At 46.3% G+C, this 24,776-nt stretch overlaps 1 protein-coding gene across 1 annotated transcript in view; it reads left to right on the plus strand.

The window, feature by feature from the left end:
* The first annotated feature begins 6,999 nt into the window (after positions 1–6,999).
* The window catches only part of Etv6 (ETS variant 6), a 235,674-nt gene continuing 217,897 nt past the window's right edge, over positions 7,000–24,776 (plus strand). The window contains 1 exon segment of the mRNA XM_021190142.2: positions 7,000–7,292. Coding sequence (XP_021045801.2) covers positions 7,260–7,292 — 33 coding nt within the window. The 5' untranslated portion in view covers positions 7,000–7,259.

Below are 24,776 nucleotides of genomic sequence, written 5' to 3' on the forward strand. Positions count from 1 at the left end.
TTTTTTTTGAGACAGGGTTTCTCTGTATAGTCCTGGCTGTCCTGGAACTCACTTTGTAGACCAGGCTGGCCTCGAACTCAGAAATCCACCTGTCTCTGCCTCTCAAGTACTAGGATTAAAGGCGTGTGCCACCACCGTCCTGCCATTTCCAGAAGGCACTGTCTGGTCCTCCCCAACCTCTGCCAGTTACTGTTTCACTACCTTTTCTTCTGAGATGGTCCCTGAGCCGTGCGGAGAAAAGTGTGGTATGTATGTCCTATTCTCAGCTGAGCACTCCACAGCCACATCTGTTTGTGAATTTCTGTATTGCTTGCCATCCCTTACACAAAGAAACTTTTAAAAATAAGGTCTGAGAGTTTCACTAATCTATGGGTATAGAGGTAAGAATTTGAAGGGCAGATTGATTCTATGTCCATTTAGGAAAATAATACTAGTAAGTTTACTCCTGGAGCCGATGAGCTTCCCCCATCATGGTTTTTTGCCTGATTTACAGAACCAGGCACGTGTTTCCTTCTGAGTAACAAGCCTTAAATCTAATTACAAAGTTCTTGGTTACCTCTATAACATCTGCGCCACTACTACATCCATAGCTATATCTTTTTTTTTTTTTTTTTTTTTTTTTGAGACAGGGGTCCTGGAACTCACACTGTAGACCAGGCTGGCCTTGAACTCAGAAATCTGCCTGCCACTGCCTCCCAAGTGCTGGGATTAAAGGCATGTGCCACCACGCCTGGCTGCTATGTTTTTTTTTGAAGGGTTCATGGCTGAGTAAGAGGGTGGGTGACTCCACCCACTTCCAGCAACCTACACAGCACCCTTCGGTACTATGAGAGCTAGCTAGCAGGGACAAGACTCCTTCCTGGTAAGTACCAACTGTATTTCTCCATGCCTTGTAATCAAACTGTGTGCGGTCTCCAGCAATAGCATCTTATCATCAAGGTTCTATGTGTAACCAAGAACAATGACAATAGTCTCTATGTAATATCTCTAGGATACCCTTGACCAAAAACTTGAAAGGAAGCACCTTACATCTGGCACTGTTATTTGTTTTCTTAATCTTAGCCATTCTGACAAGTAAAATGAAATATCAAAGTAGTTTTTAATTTGCACTTCTCCAATAGCTGGAATGGTGAACACTTCTAAAAATATTCCTTAGTCATTTGGATTTCTTCTGTTAACTAGTTGTTTGGTTCCACTGTATAACTATTGACTATTTTTCTGTTTGTTTGTATTCTTGTTGTTTAGGTTGTTTCTTTATTTTGTTTTATTCTTTGTATATTTTAGACACCAACCATCTGTCAGATGTATAGATAGTAAAGATTATGTTTCCTGGTCCATGATCTATGGTCTTGATTTGTAGTTTACTTCCAATACATGGGGCTTTTTAAATTCATGAGGTTCTACTTGTTGATTGTTAATCTTATTTCCTGGGCAACCTGGGTCTTACATAGGAAATCCTTATTGGCTGATTCTTTCTTCTGGGCATTTCAGAGTTCCATGTCAAACACTGAGATCTTTGCTCCACTTGCAATGGACTTGTGTGCATGGCAAGAGAGAACTGAGTTTCGCACTTTTACCTGTTGGAACTAGTTTTCCCAGCCCTATTTGTTAAAATGTATTTTTCTCCAGTGTGTATTTTTGGGCATCTTTTTCCAAAACAAAACAACAAAACAACAAAAATACAGGTGCCTGTTGGTATGTGGATTTATGTCTGTGTCCTCAGTTCTAATTCTGATTAATGCGTCTGTTTTTGTGCCATTACCATGCTGGTTTTGCTCCTATGGCTCTATAGTATAACTTGAAAGCAGCAGCCTTACTGGAAAAAGTATGTACCTGACTTGCTGCCGCTGCCCTCAGTTTCCTGTGTGCAGAGAGATCAAAGTGAACTCCGTATTTTGTGATCACCAGACCAGCTTTATGATCCTGCTGCCATGCCTTTCCCACCCGCCACAGACTACGTTCCTCTTGAAATGTAAGCTAAAACAAGCATCTCTCCCAATCCCAAGTTGCTTTTGGCATTTTATCCCAGCCACTGAAAAGTCAGTTATACAAGCTGTAAGTAGAGAGCAAAGCCCTATGGTTAGGACCATAGGATGCTCTACCTCACCATCTCGCTTTGACAGGTTTTCACTAACTACCAGGGTAGGACCACAAATCCAAATGGCAGTGAAGACCTGAGGGAGACTGTGGGATGCACTGACTTTGAGTTAATGTCTCTACAGAGACAGGCAAACTGAGAGGTCAGTTCCCATTGGATGCCTCCATTCAAGAAGACTGGTAGGAAGGGTTGGGAAAAGAAGAGAAGAGAAAGACTTCTCTAAGACGGGAGGATGAGGAAGACATCAGGCAGGGCAGAAAGCTCACAATAGTGCTAAAATAATCGTCATGTATAGAAAAAGTTCCCATCTCACCTTCCAAATAATTGAAGGCACTGGTGGTAAACTAGGTGTAGCTGACATTGTATGGAAGCTGAAGCCCAGCTCTATCTCAGGTCATGCTCACTCAGCTTCAAGTCTAGTGGCCTGATAGACGACGGTATCCATTAATTTTGGGGGAGAGAAGAAGAGTTGATTATCTACTATAGTTTCAGATAAAATAGCTTCCATAGAGTCCAGAAAAAATATCTGCACATATACACAAAATGAGAAAACGGGACTCAGAGGTCAAGAAAGGAAATCATCAGTAGAAATTAACTAGGAGCTAGCCAAAGTCTTACAATTTTATCTATGACAAAAATGCAAAAGGAGGGGCTGGAGAGATTGCTCAGTGGTTAGGACCATAGGATGCTCTTCCAGAAGATCAGAGTTCAACTCCCAGTACTTACATGGTGGTTCACAACCATCGCTAACTACAGTCGTAGTTACAGGTAAACAAAGCACAGTATTTGAGATTCGGAGAATGATGATATGTATTCCAACGGTTCTATCATCAGAGTAATAAAAGAAGAAAAGAGACAGAGAAAATGGGCAGATAAAGTATTCAAAGAGGTAATAAATGAGAAATTTCTAAAATGAATAGTCAATTATTAACCTACAGTTCCATAAGTTGCAGCCAGCACCAATCAGAATATTGCAAGACAACTATATCATGGCCAGAATTCTGAACTAAATTTAAAGAAGCGGTCTTTAGAGTAGCTTCGGAAAATAACATAGCACACACCGTGTGCCAAGTACAAACTATTAAGTTCATTTTCACCAAAGTAATAGCTATTTCTGCTGTACTCATGAAAGCAAGAAAATGAGACCAACTTAGATTAAATGTCCATCAATACATGTATTGTAAAATGTGATCCATATATGCAATGGGATTTTGTTTTAGGTTTATTCATCTGTTTGTATATGGGTGTTTTTTGCCTACATGTTTGTAAGTGCATCCTGTGCACGTGTAAGGCCCACAAGTCTCAGAGGATGGTGTTGAATCCCCTGCAACTGAAGGTACAGTTATGAGCTTGCCATGTGGGTTCTGGGAATCGAATCTGGGTCCCCTCTGAGAGTCCTGAGCACTCTTACCCTTCAAGCCATCTTTCTAGCCTGTATACAGTGGGAACTTATTCAAAAGAAATTTAAAAAAAAAATGAGATAATAAGATTTCAGGTAAATAGATAGATCTGGAAAGCACAATACTAAACGAGGTGGCCCAAACTCAGAGACACAAAACCACATGTTCTCTCTCGTATGGGAATCCCAGCCTGCAAAATATATAGATTAATATAAACATGGGAAAATCCTTTAAAAAATTCTAGAAAGGAAACCAAGAGAGGGTTGAAAAATAGGTAGTGTGGAATGATGGGGGTGCGAGACACCTGGGCGTGAAGGAAGAAAAGAAACAGAGCAGGTTGTGAGAGGAGGATCAGGGTAGCTGCTGCTGGGCAGTGAGGAAGAGGAACATGAACACACACTCGCTTGCGGGGAAAATAAGAGATAGGAGAAGAACAGCACATTTGAGTTGTCAAGAAGGGGCCTGGAGGGGTGGCTCAGTGGTTGCAAGCACTGACTGCTCTTCCAGAAGATCTGGGTTTAATTCCCAGGGTCCACTTGGTGTCTTTTAAGGGACTGTAACTCCAGACTCAGGGACTCCAATGTTCTCTTCTAGCCTCAGTAGGCACTGTAGGTACCTGATACACAGACTTACATACAGGCAAAACACTCATACCACACATATGAAAAAGGAAATATAAAGAAGAAAGCTAAAAGGGAAGATGATCAACCAATGTCATGCTTATGTACAGAGAATATTCTTCAGAAATGAATGTGAAGTAAACATAGACTCAGGTAGACCAAAGCTGACGGGCTTCATCTCCAATAGACACCGAAGAAATGCTTGGTGGTAAAGGGAAGTGGTATAAGATGGAAAGACAGGTCTGCATAAAAAAATTATGAAATGTAAATAAGTGAAATGTAAATTAAGAAAATACCCAATAAAAAATAAATAAAAAGAGTGCTATGCGTTAAAAAAGAAAAGAAGCCGGGCGTGGTGGCACGTGGTGCATGCCTTTAATCCCAGCACTCTGGAGGCAGAGGCAGGCAGATTTCTGAATTCAAGGCCAGCCTGGTCTACAAAGTGAGTTCCAGGACAGCCAGGGCTACACAGAGAAACTTTGTCTAAAAAAAAAAAAAAAAAAAAAAGAAAGAAAAGAAAAGAAAGAAAAGTAAAGAAAAAAGCAGAAAAGAGAAATATTTGTACAAATTAAAGAGTGACGTAGTTTCGCATCATCATATATAATTGTTATCCATTTTCACACATTAAAATGTACAGTACAAGCCGGGTGTGGTGGCGCACGCCTTTAATCCCAGCACTCGGGAGGCAGAGGCAGGCAGATTTCTGAGTTCGAGGCCAGCCTGCTCTACAGAGTGAGTTCCAGGATAGCCAGGGCTACACAGAGAAACCCTGTCTCAACCCCCACCCCACCCCCCACTCCCCAAAAAAGAGAGAGAGAGAGAAGCAAAGGGAAACCAGAAAATGTTTAGCTGGGTATGAGCTCAGTAGGAGAGCACTAGACTAGAACAGATGAGGCCTAGGTTCAATCTCCAGGGCTGTAAACAAAGAAATGGATGTTTAAGCACCCCTTACCCCTAAAAAGGGGCATAGTGCAGAGTGGACAAGCTTCGGGGAAAATTCTCTGCTTCAAGTCAAGGTCAACGTGGACTACAAACTCAAGAAAATCTAAAAACCAACTGGCTGGGTGTGGTGGTGCACGCCTTTAATCTCAGCACTGGGAGGCAGATGGACCTGGCTTCAAGGCTAGTCTCATCCACATTGTAAGACCCTGTCTCAAAACAAACAAAACTACCGGAACACAACGGAAATTCTTAATAAGAAACAACAGCAAAAAGCTTCAAGAATATGGGAGCAAAGGTAGGTACTTGTGAGAGATAAGAATGGGTAAATGCAGCCGGGTTGGGAGCTAGCATTCACAAGACTAAGTTCTTTTGGTGAACATGGCTACTAGATGACAAAACGGGTTGTGGTACCTTGGAGGTTCCCTCCAAGAACATTACTGTTATCAGCAAAAGGGTGCTTTCCCAGCCTGACTCTTAGCAAATTTCATTTAGAGTGTTCTGATGAGTGTATGTATGAACAAAAGTACTGTTTGTGAAAGTCTGAGCATGTTTTACGACGCTGAAAAGTGTGCAGCAGAAAAAAAAAAAAAAATCAGAGGCAGAACTAGCTCCAGGCCAGCCTGAGAGAGTTCCAGGCCAGTCAGGGTTTCATTGGGAGATTTTATTCAGAACAATACTGCTTCCCCCCCCCCCACGCCTCCTTCCCAAGAAACTACAGAGGTGGGAATACAGAGGGAGTCTGGGAAATCGTCAGCAGGGAACATTAATATAATGCATTCATACACGCATACATTTGTGTTTATTTTACCGTCAAAGGACAAAATGGAAGTGCATTAAGCTCTTCGTTATATATCCACACATTAAACCCTGTATATACTAGCGGGTTAGAATTTAAACACCATTTTCTGCGGTGGGCATTTTAAGAGATTATAAATAGCAATAAAAATAGAGTGATCAGAACGCTGGTGCTCAAGGCTAGAGCCTCAGCCCCAGGATTCTGGCAGCCCCTCCTCTGCAGGACCCTGGGCTGTCCCCTCCACCAATGACCGAGCCCGAGCAGCGGCCCAGGGGAGGGCTAAGATCTGCTGGAACGCGCCCTGTCAACTTTGTAGTCCAGTCACCTACGTCGGTTGGTAGCGGCCGCTGTGGCTTTAAATGGCCGGGGGATTTCGAATCCGGGAAGGCGGGAGGTCGGGCCGTGGGGCGCCCCCGTCGCGGGGAGCCCCCGCTCGCAGCGTCCCTGCGCCCGAGCGCGGCCGCGCGGCTTTGTCTCCGGCGTCGCGCCCTGCACTTCCCCGTGCGCAGCCTGTAACCCGAGCTCCCATTTCCTGGTGGATTCTCTTAAAGCGGCCGCGGTCGCCGCGCAGAACAAAGGCCATTGTCTCGCTTCCTCCTGCGGCGCCGCGTCCTTCCCGGAAAGCCCCTTCCTAGACCACGGTCCCCAGGCTGGATCGGCGCCTCGGGGGAGCGCACAGAAAAGCCCCTACTGTGCGTGGCCCAGGTCCTCCCGAGGCGCAGCCAGGGGAGGCGGGAGAGAGATGAACCAGGCTTGCTGGTCCTTGGGCCACGCTGCAAGGTTCCCCAAAGGCGTCCTCCGCCTCGGGACGGCCCAGTGGGCATCCCGCGCCCCTCCCCCGCACGCCTTTTGATTTCTCCGCGGCCCGCGGTAACCCGAGCTTTTATTTCCTGGTGGCTCCTTTAAGAGGCAGAGCCCGGTGCTGGGAATTCACGTCAGTTTCTGCCCTGAAACTCTCAAGATCAATGAGCAGAGAGCTTTCTCAGTTCTGCCTTTCAGTTTCTCTCTTCCAGGAAGGAAAACATTCGAGAGAAAGAGAGAGAAAGAGAGGGAGGGAGGGAGCGAGAGAGCGAGCGAGCGAGCGCCGCGGGAGGGCGGGCGGGGGCGGGCGCGCCGGCCGCGGGTGGGAGGAGACACGCGAGGCCGGCCGGCTGCGCCCGGGTCGCCGCGCCGCGACCCGCACACCCCACGCCGTGCTCGCCGGCTCCCACGCCCCCGCACCTCGCGCCCGATCCGCGCGTTGCGAAGAGCCCCCCTCCCCCTCGGGCGGCCGCCGCCGGCGATGCTGCAAGAAACTTCTTAAATGACCGCGTCCCGCTGCCCCGCCGAGCGTTTCTGGGTTGGGGAGAGGAAAGGAAAGTGGAAAAAAACTGAGAACTTCCTGATCCCTTTCGCTGTGAGACATGTCTGAGACTCCTGCTCAGTGTAGCATTAAGGTAACGATCGGATTCCCCTCCTTCCTCCCCTGGGCGATCGGAACCCCCTTGCCCCGGGGCTGCTGGTGCAGTTGCTAGGCTGGCGGGGAAATTATTTGGGGCGCGAGGGAAAAGGAGATGCAGCTCGCGGCCGCGACTGTACCCTTTAGTGTAACCTTGCTACACCCCTCTCTCGCTGAGCTCCTCCTGGGCTCCTGGGCCCCCCCACCCCACTCCCTTTCTTTTTGACAATGTAATGCTGCTCTCACTTGGTAGGAGGAACCCGGGTTGTCTTCAGATCTGTAGAGCACCTCCGTAATTAGTGCGCTTGAAAATAAGAAAGGAAAAAGAAAAACCCCTTCTCCTAGCCTAACGTGAGACTGAATTGTAACTTTTGTTCCCAAGAGGTGGTCCCTCTAGGGAAAAAGTTCTAGGGGCTTCACTAGGATGGTCTCTCTCTCTCTCTCTCTCTCTCTCTCTCTCTCTCTCTCTCTCTCTCTTTCCTTTACCGCCCCCCCCCCGTTCTATCACACAAGAATTTTACCCTCTCTTCTCTCCTGATTGTGATTGCTAGTTCTAAGACAGTCTTGGTGTCAGCTTTTCCTGGGCATTGCACAATGAAAAAAAAAAATAAACCAAGGTGAATAAAGTTGCTGAATAGTTGTTTTACGCTAGTGCATATGAAAGTTGAGCAATCTGAAAGTAGAAAACTCCTGTGATGCAGGGTGGAAAAGAAGTAGCTAGGCAAAATGACCTTCTCTGACAGGCCAAGCTGGTGTGGAAAAGCTGCAGTCTCAGAGCTCCCTGGCCTGCTCTAAGTTCAAGAGGGATATTTGCAAATAGCCGATGCCTCCAGGTAGCCGCGTGTGCATGTATATACAGTCTATCTATATAGGCTGTGGTACTGTAGTTTGTTGCTTTTAAAAAGTTGTTGTGAAGTTTGCCACCATTGGGAGGCAGGATGGTTTGTCTGTCTACCCCAGTTATTTTTCCCATGCTGCGTTTATTTCAAGGTTCTGCCAGTCACCAGGAGGCAAGCTGTTCTGCTCACTGGGCAAGGCTGAAGTTTCTCAAGTTTTCTAATGGTTTGGCCTATTTAATACGTGCCCCTTACATGGATGTTGCGGAAACAATGGGCAACTGGCCTGTTTTCTTCTCTGGGGCTGTAACAGTGGTTCATCTAGGATTTATGGGAGGGAAAGGCGTTTTGTCACTGCCTTACTGGTTTTTCATAATTAGAATCAGACCTTAGTGTTTCTTATCAGGAATGATGGTCGTGGGTTCGAAGTCAGGCTGATGAGAACTTCGAAGGTACATTGGTGTCTCTGTTTAGTGCCTCACAGAAGAGCCCAGAGGAACTTTTTGGTCTTTTGTGTTGGTGAATATCTGGGGTAGGCTTGGAGCAGCGGTGAGTGCTTCCCTGAAGAATTTAAGATACTGAGATACTTTTTCCTTTGCAATATAAATTAGATTCTTGGTCGAGTTCAGGGGAAAAAAAAGTCTTGTCGTATAGATAATCTGATTTACTTCACACTTCATAACAAAAACAGAGGTAACTAAATAATAGGGTATTAGATCGGTAAATTGTATTTGGCTCCATGGCAGTAAACCTGACAGCAGAAAAATCTGGACCAGGGTTAACGCAATCGCCTCCGATTGAAAACAGCACAATGGTGGTCTACCCTGTGACTTCTCCCACCTCTTCTAAACCAACTGCATTCCTGCCATTCTGAGGGGCTCATGGTTGATGCTGGGATCAGGGGTGCATCCCGATGGGAAGAAGAGCTATAACACATGTGAGAAGCCAAACCCCACCAGAACACATCCTCAAGTGTGATAGGGAAGTGGTGTGTACTCTGCAACATATTTTTTTCCTTGTTGTCTTAGGTTTTTTTTTTTAAATTTTTTTAAACTTTGGTCCTGGGGTTGGAACCCAGAACTGTGTATTATATGGGCTAGCTGTAACCCAGCCCTTCCCTGCTTTCTGGGTACCTCCTTTATTTTTTATTTTATCAATGTCTTTTATTTTTACATGTGTCTTCCAAATGTATTCTCCAACCACCTATTCCAGTAACTTTTTGTTGTTGTTGTTGTTTTGGATTGTTGTCTGTGGAGCCAGGCTGTGAATGTTTGCCTAGGCTGTGGGTGATTTTAGGTCTGTGTGTGCATGCGGAGTCTCTCCATGGAGTTACTCGTGTTTATCCTGTTCCATAATAAATCGTGGAGATCAAGAACCAGGATTAGTTCAGGTCAGATGAAAATGCTTCAGTGATGTGTGCTTCATTTAGTCCTTGGGATGTGGCACTGTGATGGCGAGATTAAAAAGAAGATGTTTACTAGCAAGTCCCAGGCAAGTTGCTTGCTTCTAGGGCCAGCACTTGAGTCCAGTAGGGGATAAACTTTTCCTTGGGGTGGAGGATGCCAGTGAGTCTTTGAAGGAGGAGCGGATGCTGTGTTGTTGTACTAAAGGCACTAAGGCTGCCTTTGAGGAGAGATTTCTCTCACTCCTCCCCAGACCTTCCCTATCTGCTCTCCTGCGGCACAAACAGCTGGTCAGCGGCAGTAAATTCCTCAGCCGCTGGTGAGATGGAGGCCACCAGAGCCTGGCCAGAGGCAGCCACAGGGGGGGAAGTACTTTGTTTACTTTTGAGCCCTTGTCTGTTCTGCTAAGGAGAAGAAGACCAGAGTCAGACCCGGGTGAGGTGGAGTTTCCAAGGTGAAAGTTTCTGAATTGGTCAATCAGTGACACCTCTGTAAAGACCATTTGATTGTAAGGTGTCTGGCAGGAGAGCAGGGAAGAACCTTGTTTGACACTCTTGTACTGTAAAAGAGAAGCTTTCCCTGCCAGGCTGGGGTCATCCAGAGCAACATGGAGCCTTGTTAGTCGTCTGTAGTAACCCCTCTGTCAGTGCTGTGGCATTCTGCTCTCTATTCCTTACTGGTTGGTGCTGGTTGATGATCTCTCTGTAAGAGGTCAGGTAATTTTTTTGTTTGTTTTGTTTTGTTTTGTTTTGTTTTGTTTTGTTTTGTGTTTTCCCCCAGAAAATCGCTCTTGTCACAGGACAAAGGTGACTAGGTTGGCTTTTCCACCCTCAGCCTTCACCTTCAAGTAACCTGTGCAGTTTTAAATCCAGCCAAGTTACAGCAGAAAGTGGTTGTGGCCCAGCGGACACAGGCCTTTTGCAAGGCTTGGCACAGACAGACCTTCTTTCTATTGGCTGATGTGATCCGGCACACAAAAGCTAGTGGTACGATGTCCCTGGCCATTCTTTTCCTGTTTGCCTTATCAGCTCACATTTCTAATAGGATGAAATTCTCATTTTTTTTTTTTAAATGTTTTCTGGAGACTTCTGGATGCCTCATACTCCTTTGGGCTAGCGAGGGCGGGCAATCTTGGTGCCATAGCTTCTCACCTTGCATCTGGTACAGAAACATTTCTGTCATGTTTGCTAACTCCAAGTGAGGTACATAGGAGGTGGGTGCCCTTTTCTCTCTGCCCATGTATCACCTCATTTAATAAGGTTTCCCTACTGCCTCTAAAAGCTCCTGAGCTCTGCCTGGTGTCTGTCCAATAAGTAAAAGGATGTTGATGCATATGAAGAATCGGAACAGCAATTGAATAATCTCAGAAGCAGCTTCTGTGTCTATGCAAAAAAAAAAAAAAAAAAAGAAAGTAAGAAAAAAAGAAAAGAAATTGAGGTGAGAGTGGTGTGACGTGTGACCCTGTAATTCCCGCACATGGGAAGGAGGATCAGGAGTTTAGGGTCATCCTTGGCTATGCAGTAAGCTAGAGGCCAGCCTGGACTACATGAGGCCTTTTCTTTAAAAAATAGAATAAAGAGAAACCTAGTAAGCAAACAAGAAGACTTTGGGATCCCTATAAAGACTCTGCCTGTAGGGCTCTCCATTTCGCTGACAGTAGCATCTGGGAACTTTTTAGATATTTAGAATTAAGTCACAATTGAGAGCTCTTAGCTAGACCCTGACCTAGACTCCTCTGTGTCTCACAGTTGGCTTCTGAGAGCTAAGTGGTCGCTTTAGCCCATGGATGACTGAACCCGGTTAGAACACTGGCCTACAGGGTCTCAGGCCACCACATCAACATTCTCAAGGTTCATGGCGTGTCTATAAAAGGCCAGGGAAATCTGATACAATAGGCTCTGCTCTCTGGCACTTCCTAGTGTGGTCCATTTTAATCACAAGCCAGCTGGTCCGAGGGCACAGAGCTATGTGCTATGGAAGATGAGGTGTGTGGGAACAGTGGGCTGCAAGGGTCTGGTCAGGTGTGAGGAGAGGAAGTGGTAGGAGGGAGGGATGAGGGAAGAAGGGCCTGCTGGACCTGGCGTTTGCACCACAGATACCTGGTATGTTGGCATGTGAGAGCCTGGCAGTTCCACTGTTGGCTGAACGCACTACCACCTGCTGTCATGTCACCTCTTGATAAATCCATGGGTGAGAGCCACAGGCTGCTTCACCCAGAGCCAGGAGGACCTTCGCTTATGTGTAGTAAGCAAGCGCTTTAAGGATACTGAAAGCTGATTCTGGAGTGACAATGGGAAGGGTAGGTAAAGTGGGGGTGTGGGTGGGTAATACCTTAGCTGTGAGCAGCAGACACGGAACTAAGAAAATGTTCTCAAACATACAACATATGGGGGGGGAGGGGCGGCTGAATGTTACTTGTTGATCCAATTTCATTTTATTACTGGCTTTTAAAGGTTGGCCTTTGCTGTGGTTCCCCTACGGGTTGGGGAGTCTATACCACAGGAAGACCCTTAGAGTGTGGGGCATAAGGTGGGACATGTTTTTTTTCTGTGAATACCACTTTAGAAAAAACAACACCACGACTCGGTCTCAGGCAGAGCCCATCATTGCTGTAATGTCCCAATAGACTCGAGGATGCAATGTGTCTGTGCACTTACTGAATAGAGTGTGTTTTTTCTCTAGTGTTCCCACGCCAACCAGAGCCTAGCTTGAGGATGGTTCGTTGTTGCCAAACCTAGTATTTGGGGCGGGGAGGGGGGGGGGAGAAAGGCTAGACTAAATTAGGGGAGAAGTTAGAATTACAGCCTATTAAAAAGCAAACACATTTTATTGATTTTTCTGTACATCCAGGAACCAGACTAATAAAATAGCATTTATTGGGGCATCTCAGAATGAGCCCCCATGAGTCGGCAAGAGTGACTTGCGTTCCATACCATCCATTGCGTAGGAATGAGTACAACCATGTGCTTGAAACTGGCTGGTCCTTTGGTGTTGAAATATTACCACAAATCTATCATTTGCCCTGTTAATTCTCTGGGTAACCCTTTCATCTTTGAGAGTGAAAATATGCAGTGCAACCTGGTCTGGTCCCAGGGATCTGCAGTCCTTTTGGCATAAGGAAGAAGGCCTTACTGTGTTAAGTAGGGACACCCCATGTTGATTGAGCCAACTGCATGGAGTCCTGTGGCCTGTGCTTATGGAGACCACAGAACCTTTGCCAAAAAAAAAAATTGTGAGCTTTATCAATCCCATGTAACTAGAAGTGCTGCACTGCTGTTACAGTGGTCATCTCTCCTAAGACAGCCAGCTCAGTTGTACAACTCTGTAGGGATTTCTCCCCTTCCTTCTTCCTCCTCCTCTTTGCCCAGAGGCGTCCTTCACCATCCCCACCGTGTTGCTGCTGGCATCCTGATGAGAGTTGTCCCGCTGTGTTAAGCTTAATGACCTCATTCACTCTTCACAGTCTTTCCTGCAGGCAGTTTTCCTCCCGATTGTGCAGGCCTAGAAGCCGAGGTTAAGTGATGGTCTGCCTCAGATCTCTAGGCTCCTATGCCTAGTGGCAGTACAAGGCTGGGACACCAGATCACGGGTCTGCAGTTCCCAGTGACTGTTGCGAGCTCTAACCGTCCTCAGGAAGCAAATTAGGAAACTCAGAGTGATGGGCTGATGGTCCATCACCGTAGCAAAGGCGAGAGGCAGAGGCGAGAGGCAGAGGTGGAGCCAGCAGAGATCCTGTGCTCCCTCTTCTTGCTACCACCGAAGGAGGGTCGCTCCTCATTCCCATTAAGGGTACCCAGGTGCTTGCTCCTAGCCAGTGACCTCTGGGTGAATGTCCAGGTGATCCGGATTTTACAAACACAGCCCCTGCTGCTCTCTAGTGACGTGTTCTCTTCCGTGGCTCCGTCTTTGACCCCCACGCATTTTATTCAGCAACCTTTTCCCCCATCCTACTTTTTCTTAGTCAATTGTTGCTTCATTAGATGGTTGGGTATCTGAGGCTGTGTCCTCACCCTGCCCAGTCTCAGGGCCAGGCTCCTTCTTTACTGGCAGTGCTCCATCTTTTTCTCTGTACGACCTTATTATTATTTTTAAAAGCTTTTGACCCAATCCATGAGTGTCTCCTCCCCTCCCCCCATAAAGTGTCATAAATCATGAACACCAAAGGCCGGGAATCCATTTGAAATGTATGCAGATATTCCATGATTTTCCATCACTACCCAAGGAATAATATTTTTTTTTCACATATTTAGGGGAACTTTATTACCCAAGGAATAGTTTTTTTTTTTTTTTTTTTTTTACTGCTTTTCTCTTGTATGAGCCCACCCATCCTGGCCCTGTTCTTTCCAATTTACTTGAAGAGAGACGTTCGGCCACCTGACTTCATAAATTGCTGGTTTTTTCGATTGTCTGTTTGTTTCTTAGGTAACCCTCTTCACCCACAAATCTGGCATTGACTGTTGAACACAGGATCTCATATAGGCGAAACAAGATCTCTACTTTTGAGCTATTTCTGTATTCAAATTTGTTAAACTAAATATTAATCACTTTACATCTCAGTATCAGCCCCCCTTCTCCTCTCAGCACCCAGTCACACAGATCCTCTCCCCATTCTTCCCCCCCTTCTCCTTTGAGAAGGGGGAGCCCCCCTCGGATATCACTGTATTCAAATTTTTGTATCCAAACAGCTTTAACAAATAGGAGGGAAAGTGCATAGGTCCCTCAGCCGAGACTTAGCAGAACCACGGTCCTGCTGGAGCACCAGAGAAGGGTGACACACAGTGTGAGGTGACACAGTGCAGGTGATTCAAGGACATTAAGGGCGAATGGCCCCGAAGTCTTATGAGGCAGTGAAGAAACTGAGGCCCGAAGCTTACCCAAATCCCATTACTAACTGTAGCCAAGCCACAGTCAGTATCCTGTGTTGTGGTCTGTTTCAGGTACTTGTAGAAGCCATAAAAAAAAAAAAAAAAAAAAATCAAACAAGAATTCAGACAGCATCGTGTCCCCATTATAAGTCATATCCCAGCCCCCACCCCCGGCCACTGCCCCTGCCTGTGTGGCACCACAGATCGGCAGGTGATAGTACTGGCTATGACTCCCAAGTTAAGTCACTTGATTTAAGAAGTGAAGAGAGGATAAAATATATTTTGGAAAGATATCCAAGGGAAAAGGTTGGCATAAAAGCAATGTTGATTTTTTAAAAGGCCAAGCTTCCTGTATCTGGACGGATGATTTATGAGAGCCCTCCCAAAGGAAGATGTGAAAGAACAGGCTCCTGAGGATTTATGTCCTCTGTCGGGGGGGGGGGGGTGTTTCTCTTTGTATGTGGGAGTCAGACATAGGGAAACGACCTCATTTCCTGAATGACCCAAAAAGGACACATTGCCCTGCTGGGCTGGTGTGAGTTCTGTCAGCAAATGTGTTCAGGGAGATGACAGTGAATCCTCCCCTTTGCCTCTGAATTTAGCTTTAGTTTTGAATTTTATTCTGGCTTTTTTTTTTTTTTTCTTGATCCTTCCCTGTGCACTTCTCTTTTCTTAAGGACATTGCCAGTTGTTGAGAAAAGGGTTCTGTTTACTGTAGATTGCCCCCGAGGAGGAGCCCGGACATTGTAGCCCACAGACCTATGGAACTCGGTCTTGGCCTGTACTTGTTCATGTTACTTGATCGTGACCTTACTAACTCGTCTAGCTGTGGTGGTAATAGAACCGCGTGCTCCTTACAGTTGTTGGCTGGGGTCAGTAGGTCTTTCTATCTCCCACAACATGTGGATCTAGAAGGGGCTTATAGTCTCAATACCCACATTTTCACAGTTGAGAATCCAGACTCCAGAGATGATCAGGCTGCTGTGGGATTAGAGTGCCGCCTGAACCGAGATCCATGCCGCTTGTTGGATGACTCCCAGTGTGGTGCTCTTGCCACCAACCCACTGCACCGGTGACACTCAGTCATTGCTCAGAATAGCTTTAAAAAAAAAAAAAAATGGAGCACACAAGGCTTGACAACAGAAGAGATGAGCCGACTGCAATTACGTGACAGTACCAAATGCCTTTTGTATCTTCCAGTAGAGTTTTTGAGGGAAATAGCTAGTTGGTGTAGTTCTGAGTAAGTTTCCAGAGATGAAGGAGAATGGGGGGAAATGGGGTGTCTTGGGGTTATTACTCTGCTCAGCCATTGGAACGGGTTCTTGTGTTGCTTGTTACTCGCGACCGGGGCGAGACTTGAAAGACATCGGTTCTTTAGTCGGCTTTTGTTTCCCGGGCAATCCCATGTCTGTCTGACCACAGAGCAGACACTGTGTGTCGTGGGGTGGTGGAGTTCCAGCTTCATGAGTTGGGAGTAGATGTGCCTCAGTGGAATCTTAATTATACAGAGGAGTCTGAGCAAAGGAGAGTTTGTTATCTTGAGGCATGAGGGAATTTTTATGCTTTTCTGGCTATGAAGGGAGAGAAGTGACTCCCTTTCGTAGTGGTTATTTGCTGCGGACTTAAAAAAATACCGCCCTGACTATTCCTTGTCATACGTGTTACACGGGAAGAGGAAATACAAACTAGAAAATGACTTGTTCCCTCTTTTCACAGTGGTGGCCTTGTGCAAGCTCTACCCAGGCAAAAATGACCTTTAAAACAATAGATTGAATAGATGCTATTTATTGTTTGCTTGTTTTTGTTAGCACACATTAATTATACACAGTTGGTTTCATTTCCATACGTGTGCATAGTGTATTTTGGGACGTACCTCTCCTTAGCTTCTCTGCCCCCCCCCCATCTTCTTGTGCTCACAATCTGTCTTTCTGCAGCTAGTTCCCTATTTTGCTTTCATTATCTTCCCACCCCCCAAACCAAGTGAGTTTCATTAGGGCTGCTTACAGGAGCGTGGGTCAAGGAGCCACAGGTACTTTACTGGGGCCGAGCCACTGAGGAATATACCTTTTTTTGAGGAATTCATTTCCCACCCTATGAAAGAATGAACACACTGTCATCAGACTCTTGAAGAAAGAGGGTTGCAGTTCCTTCCCAGTCCTCCCAGGGGCTACCAGTTGAACTTGATTTTTCTTGTCAGCTGCCCTGTACCTACCGTCTACTATGGGCTATAGCAGACTGTAGTTATTACTCATGAGAATTATCTATAGAGCTAAATCAGTGATCCCTGCTTCATGCATGTCTCCTGCATGTGAGGAAGCTGACTCTTGAGTATTTCCTGGAAGAGATGAGCTGCTGATAAAAATCAGTGTTGTAATTAAAAAACCAAACCAAACCAAACCAAAAAAAAAAAAAAAAAAAAAAAAAAAAAAAAAAAAAAAAAAAAAAAAAAAAAAAAAAACCAAATACCAACCAAACCCCAGAGAACATCTTGTTTGTGTCTAAAGTTACCAGGTTTCCCTAAAGAAGTCTGTCTCGCTCCCTAGTGAAAGTGTAAGTCTAGATGTGGCCACTGAGGGTCTGACACTGTGATAAGAAGGGACAAAAAGACAAGGGGAGGTGCAGCTCACCTCAGTGCAGTTGTGGCCTGAAGGTAAGCCTAGGGTCCCCAGTGATAAATTAAGGTTAAGGTCAAGGGACAACCTAGGTACAACATTTGCAGTGTGTGTGTGTGTGTGTGTGTGTGTGTGTGTGTGTATGTGTGTCCCTGGATTTGATCCCCAGCACTCCCGTGTGTGTGTGTGTGTGTGTGTGTGTGTGTGTGTGTGTGTATGTGTGTCCCTGGATTTGATCCCCAGCACTCCCCTGAAAAAAAAAAAAAACCAACAAAACCCTTTATCAACTTCATCCTTATCATCATCTCAAGCCTGATGGTTACTACATGGAAAGATCTCCCAAGGGTAGGACAACTTAAAACACGGTGGAAGCTTCCTAAAGGGGGAGGGGAAGGGGCTTGCTAGGCTCTGTCCTTGACCCTGTTAAGGATCTCAGACGAGAGAATGAGACATTATCTCTATGTGCTGCTTATTGTAGCCTTTGTCTTCCCCAGACCAACAAGTCAGACACTGGGGGATGTGCTGGCACACTGTGGGCTGGCGGTTTTCACGCCTTGATTTGTGATCACAGGCACCCTAGGGACAGAAGCGAGTTGTCAAGTTTTCAGTTTTCATTGGGCCTCATCGTGTGTTTCTGCCTTGAGGCCATTCTGGCTGGTTTTGGAAACCAGAGAACTCCGAAGGAGTGGACTTCTGGTGCGTTTTTTTTTTTTTTTTTTTTTGTAGTTGCTGTCTCCTTTTGATGAGGTCTTGGGGATTTAGAAATGATCTGTCATGAATTGCTTGCTTGGCACTTTGACAAGCTCTTGAGATCTGAGGCCTTCCTGACTTAATGGGTTATAATTACTCATTGATGTAATGGCCGGTGATGAGAGGACATCAGGTCAGGGGTCACAGGACACCTTTTTCTGTGTCTCTTGGTTCCATTCAGCAAATGTGGTGGAACACGCCTTTAATCCCAGAATTTAGGAAGCAGAGGCGGGTGGATCTCTGAGCTTCAGGCCAGTGTCTGTTTAATGAGACTCTGTCATTTGGGGGTTAAATCTTAGTAAGTTAGACAATTTCCCCAGCCTAGGTAAATGTCCTCTCCTCTCCAACTTTTAAGACCCAAATGACCTGACTTGACCGAGTCCACCTCAAATCTCTGAGAATGGCCAGCTCCGTTTGCCTTTATGGCATCTGGTCCTTTCCAGAGTCTACTGACTCTCATCGTTTAGGGAGAGTAGATTCCGAATTGATGGGAAAGTTCAGGTGTTCTCTCCAAGAATGGCATTTCCTTTCTGAACTTCACCTTCTGCAGTCCCCCGTGCTCTGTGGCTGGCCTGGGCTGTTCACAGGGAAGGTGGAGCGTGTACATGTCTGCAGGCAGAAGCTGCCTGGTAGGTCAGACAGCTCTTTGACATCAGGGGCTTCATCAGGAGGAGCCTTTAAGCTTTTTCAGTGTTCCCTCACAGTGTCTCTGTCTCCCACCCAGACTGGCAGGGAGATGGGCAGAGGTAATGGAGTGTATCTCCAGTAGAGCACATGCTAATAGACCCTTCCCACACACTCTCACCTTTCCTGGTGAAACAAAGCAAGGAAGCAAGGCTTTATTCTGGCTCCCCTTAAGGGGTCAGTCCATGATGGTGGGGCAGGAATGCAGGCGGCTATGCTGTCATTGTCTGAGTCAGGAAACAGAAAGACGAATGCTGGTGACTAGGATTCTCTGCTTTCTCCTTGGGTTCAGTCAGAGACCCCAGCCACTGAGATGGCGTCACCCACATTCAGGGGTCCCTTTTCACTTAAACTTCCCTGAAAACATTCTCATATGTGTACTATACCCCCACTGAGGAATGCCACCCAGGTGATCCTAAGACCAGTTGATGGTGAAGATTAACCATCACAGTGACCTACCCTTAGAAAAAGAGCATAGACGGCATACTGGAACACACCTTTAATCCAAAGGATTTGGGAGGCAGAGGCAGGTGGATCTCAGCGAGTTAGAAGCCAGTGTCTATATCGTAAATTCCAGGCCAACCAGGCCTATGGAGTGAGATGCTTTTTCAGATAAGAGGTGCATTAGCATCAATAGTAGCACACTTTGGAGTACAATACAGTTTGTTCTGTGGGGGGTAGATGTGTGGGACAAGGCCTGAGAAGGGGGAGAGAATGTCCTTAAAAATACAAGGAGGCAAAAAGTGAAGAGCCTTGCAGTCTAGGGGAGGGCCTTGCTTTAGCAGAGGCCACAGAGAGGTGAACTCAGTAGAGCAGGTCCCTGCGAACACTCACCAGCTCTCCTGAGAACTTGTCTGTCTTGAGAAGCTTGGTAAAAATGGTCAGGCAGTTTCTCTGAGGGGAATGCCTGTGTGTGCTTTTGTGGTTAGCCAACGTGTTAAGCAGTCTGATTTAAGGGAAAGATGGTCTCTCTGTGTTTTCATTTTAGCTGTGGTCTTAAAAGGCTTATCATGGAGGAGGTGTGGGCGGATGAGCACACAGTCCTCTCGCCTCTCATTGGCTCAGATCTAGGTTATAGGTGAATGTGAGTTCATACATAGCTTCTTTCTTTCTTATTTTTTTTTTTTTAATTTTTAAAATTATATTTCGATGTATTTCTTCTGTGTGGACACACGCTGAGGCATGTGTGTGGAGGTCAGAGGGCAGCTTTCAGGACTTGGTTCTTTTCCTTCCACCATGCAGGTCCAGGGAGACCACATGTGGTGTTCCTCAGAGGGTCAGGCTTGATGACAGGCGCCCTTATCCACAGGTCTTCCCAGCCCGGGTCTGTTCCTTGGATGTTTATTTAGCATGATTTGCAGAACCTGGTTTGGGCAAATGCATGCATACACAGATTCCCAGGCATTGTGAGATTGTCAGAAAGAATCCAGTTCCATAGCTCTTGTCCCCAAACGGATGCCTGTGATATTTTTTTTTCTTAGTGTTTCATATTAGTAGGTTCTCCCCCTCCTCCCTGGTTATTTCCGTCAACTTGACACGAACTAGAATCGGTTTTGGACGAAGGAACATAGGTAGATTGAGGAATTACCTCCTCCAGACTGGCCTGTGGGCATGTCTGTAGAGCATTTTGTTGATGAATGGTTGTGGCAGGGCCACTGTGGGTGGTACCACCCTTGGGCAGGTAGTCCTGGGTTATGTAAGAGGGCAAACTGAGCAAGACCTGGGGAGCATGCCATCAGGCAGCTCTCCTCCATGGTTTCTGCTTCCGTTGCTGACTCCAGGTTCCTGTTTGGAGTTCTTGCCCTGAGTTCCCCTCAGGATGAACATGGAAGCGGGAACAATCCCATTGCTCCCCAGATTAGTTTTAACACACCAACAGAGAAGCAGACCAGGGAGACAACCTTTAATGTCTCGGGGATGTCAAGTGCTGACAGGATGATGGGAAGTTCTCACTCCCCGCTGGGTAAGACTGGGGCAAATGTGAGCCCATGTGACCATGCCTGGCATTTCATTTGCTCCTTTTTCACGACTTGTGTGAAGGCGCATCTCTTAGTTTGTCCTAGGGCACAAATGCTAGGCTTTGGGGTGGGAGTGAGATGTGCAATTTTAGGCTCATTCCTTTTCTGCACCCATGTAAGCATTGATGGCCTCATAAAGTACCCTGGAAGATTTCTCCACTCTCCCATATCTATAAAGTAGATTCTTTGGGTCAGATAAAGGTTCCCAGATGAAGCCATGGAAGACCAAAGTTAAAGAACCAATGTTAGAGGTTAGAATTAGCATGCTCTAGGGAGAACAAGGTGAGGCCAGCTGACACAATGCCTTCGTGTGAAATGTTTAGCTTTAATCAGGACGGTATGGTATGCCTTGTGATTTCTTGGGCATCATTCTGCTCCCCCTCCCCACAAGAATCTATTCTTGTGACTCAGTTTGCATATATGTACATGTATTGCATGTTCATAGAATCGCAAGTTATAGAAATCATAGTGTAGTCTGTTTTTTAGCATAGAGAGGAAAAGATTGCACAAAAATCCAGCCTTGTTGTAGCAAAGAAACCTTACGTATAGATGTAAAATATATCTCCTCGGAGGGTTGGCTTTGTGATGGGCTATAAACGGATTGTTAAACAGCAAGCTGAGGGGCTGTTAGCAAGCTGTCTCTAAGAACATCTCCTGGTCTAGTCTGAAAAGGTAATATGTACATATTGCAGCTATGAAATAGTTTGCCTGTGATGTTTGTATGTTGATAGATTGTGTGTGTGTGTGTGTGTGTGTGTGTGTGTGTGTATGCTGTGTGTGTGTGTATGTATGCTCAGTGGTGAACAGCCCAAGAAGATAATTTTAAAATGTTGTTTGCTTCTGTGTTAGTATTTGCCTTCTAAACTGGACAGTGCTTGAATCCTGTCCTGCCTTTTTAAGAAGCTGGCTTAAAAGAACAGGTGGTTTGGTCAGCGACAGGGAATGAACCAACTGAACTTCAAAAAGCTCCGGCATGTTTTATAACACCTTCATATATAATAACTGCTTTAAAGATTTGTGCTGTAGAATACCCGGGTAAGAGGCAAATTGCCTCCTCCTCAGCCAGCAAGCATTTGAATGCACGGGAGCAGCCAGGCAGGGCTCCCGTTCTGTGTCTGCTCTTCCTCGAACCTTTCTTCGTGTTCAGCAGAGAGTAGGTCTGCGCAGGTGCCTGCCACCGTTGGGTCTACAGTGGAAGCGTTCTTTCTTGTTACTAGGAGGCTTCTCTCTCGTACGAGGATAACAGCTGCTGTGCTGGGAAACAGGTGTCTCTTCTAATCCTCTGACTGGATCAGCTTGTTACCCTGGCAGTGCCTTATTATTACTGTTTTTATTTATTTATTTTCCTCTCCCACGTAAGCCAGCCCCTGCCAGGAGGTAGGTGCTGGTGAGCTAGAGCGGGATGAGTGCCCGAGGACCTGGCAGCTTTTCTTGGGAGAGGTTTCTGTTAGAAGGATCTACTAACCAGTCATGTCATAAGGAGAGGGCTGGAAAAAGAAATCAATGGGTCCGTAAGTCAACGGGAGAGAAGAGGATAGTAGATGGATGATGGTCTGGCCAGGTCACCTCTCCAGTGTAAAGTCAGCACTGCCACAGAAGTGAATGATGACCGTTCTCTTGTCTTTGGCCTGTGAATAGGCTTATCCTTTGTTGCTGGGTGGTAGTAGTGGTTGTTTTGAGATTGGGTCTCCATTAGTACAGGCTGGCTTTGAACTTGCTATGTATATAGCCCAGGCTGGCCTCAGACTCCTAGTCCTCCTGCTTCTACCTACTAAGTACAGAGATCACGGTCTGTGCCACCCAGTCTTGTTTAACTGTCCCTTGGTCAGGTTCCTAGCTCCGAAGCTTTAAGGTGGCTGGTGTGCTATGTTTTCCGGTCATCAGGACAATCTAGTTCTATGTGGTATATACCTCAGGTCAGTCTTCCCTGCTCCACTGTTGCCGGCGTGCTTCTGGTCCCTAGTCATCTTGCTTTCTTTTCCTCCTGGTCTCCACTCTTGGGCCCTGTCTTCGGGTCACTATTGCTGTGATGAGACACAAAGGCCAAGTAAACCTGGGGAGGGAATGGCTTATTCTGGTTATACTTGCACATCACTGTTCATGAAGGATGGAGATCAGGACCGGAACTCAAACCAGGCAGGAACCTGGAGGCAGGAGTTGATGCAGCGACCACGGAGGAGTGCTGTCTACTGCTTTGCTTAACCTGCTCCTTCACAGAACTCAAGACCACCAGTGCAGGGATGGAGGGCACTAGCGGTACTGGTCCTCTCCCCTGAATGACTAAGAACATGCCCTACAGGCTTTCCTGCAGTCACTTCTTATGGAGACACTTTCTTACTTGAGGTTTCCTTTCTCAGATGACTTTAGTTTGTGTCAAGTTGACATAACACTATCTAGCCGGGAGCAATTCCTTTTTTAATGAGAAGGTCTTGTAGCCCTACCCTAACCCCAACTCCACCCCATTTGATCTCAAGCTCACTATATAGCTAAAGCTGGCCCCAAACTCTGATTTTTCTGCAGCATCTCTCAAGTGCTGGGACCCATTCCTGGCTCTGGACTGACTCTGTGCAGCTCATTGCTTTGTCAAGCCAGGCACTCGACAGTCTACTTTCTAATACCATGTCCTACTTCCCTTTTCAACAATACGGCCCACTCAGGCGGTACTGCTCTCGCCCCAGACCATATGCTGAACTTTCATGCCTGGAATCTTCCCCTGATCCTCTCTCTCCCTGGCAGCCTTCTTGTTATCCGAAGCCTATTTTTCAAAGCCTTCTCTGTGGTTGCCAGGCACGGCATTCCCACAACTCATTGAACTTGCCTTTTGTGATTGGCAATGATCCGGTTATAGATGGACTGGCTTATTATCCTGCAGGGTCTGAAAGCCCAGACAGGGCAGGAATCTAATGGACTCATTCTTATATTTTCTGTTTCTAACACGGTGCCTAGAAGGGAGGCAGGCACCTTGAATCAAAGACATTTGGGAAGGTGGGGGAAAATAGGGTCTTATGTAACCCAGGCTGGCCTCAAACTAACCATATACTAGAGATGACCTTGAACTTATGATTCTCTTGTCTCTACATGCCAAGTCCTGTAGATGGGTGCCACATTACACAGTTTGTGAAGGCTGGGGTTGAACCCAGGGCTTTATGCGTGCTAGGCAGGGACTCTGGCAACTAAGCAACTATGTCCCTGGTTTTGCATTAGATTTCTGAAACCAGCTCGTATTTACTTACTTAGTTTCTATTGAGTGGATGCTGGGCTTTGTGATGTGAAACATGAAGTCTTTGTTCTGTTGAAGTCCTGAGGAAATTCTCCTTGTCGATAGAAGATAGAAATCATCTTGTTGAAGCCCCGTGGAAGACCACAGAGCAAGCATAACACAGTCTAGCCACAGGATGCACGACAAACAATTCTGTCCACTCATACTCTTTCTCTTGGAACCCACCTTTTGGAGAGGAACATAGCCTGAGAAAAAGCTCAAGAATCCATAGGCTGCCTGCACCAGATGTAGCCCGGGTGCCTTAGACGAATTGGCTGGTACTCCCATGATCCTCTGCTGTGGCATGGGTGGATTGTGTCTAGGACAAAGAGCTAGTGGCTCCTTGTCATAATCCTCTGCAGTCTATCTGTGGCTGTCTGAGAGGCTCTCCCAGGCGAGTTTGCGACTTGTTCCTCCAGCTTGTTCCCTCATTGGTTGGTCGGCACCGATAACCTGGAAATTTCTGTGAAGTTTGCAATTCCCTTTTGAAGTCGAGTACGGCACTGCCCCTGGTCCTGGGTGGGTTCTTCTCAGATTTCTCTAAAGCCCATGTTTCCTTCAGTGCTGGCAATGGTGCCAAGAGGAGGGGTTCTTCGGCACCCCCCCTGGTTTCATGGCAGTGCCTCAGGACAGACCCGTGAGAATGACTCAGGTTCCACAGCACTGGGACAATATCTTTGTCTTATCCTTGGTGTGACAGGCAGCCTCAACATTTCTGTCTGTGAAGGGCAACACTTCAGTGGTTGCTCATACAGCAGATTCTCTGATGACTTCTGGCTACTTGTCTCTTCGGTAGGATTTCGTACAAGTGAAGTTGACCAAGTGGAAGCAGTTCCAAGAGACTCTGAACCTTCCACAGGAGCCCAGAAAAACTCATCTCTTCTTTTTTTTTTTTTTTTTTTTTTTTTTTGGGTGATAGTGTTTGACTGTTTGCTGGTAAATAGACTATTAATGGTGGATAGAAGTTCCAACTTCCTGAACCCAACCAGACCCCAGCACAGATCCTTGTATAGTTCCCGCTCAAACCGTGCCAGTTTTCCCTGATCACCTGCCAG

The sequence above is a fragment of the Mus pahari genome, chromosome 2 (assembly GCF_900095145.1).
Source record: "Mus pahari chromosome 2, PAHARI_EIJ_v1.1, whole genome shotgun sequence".
Classification (NCBI taxonomy): domain Eukaryota; kingdom Metazoa; phylum Chordata; class Mammalia; order Rodentia; family Muridae; genus Mus; species Mus pahari.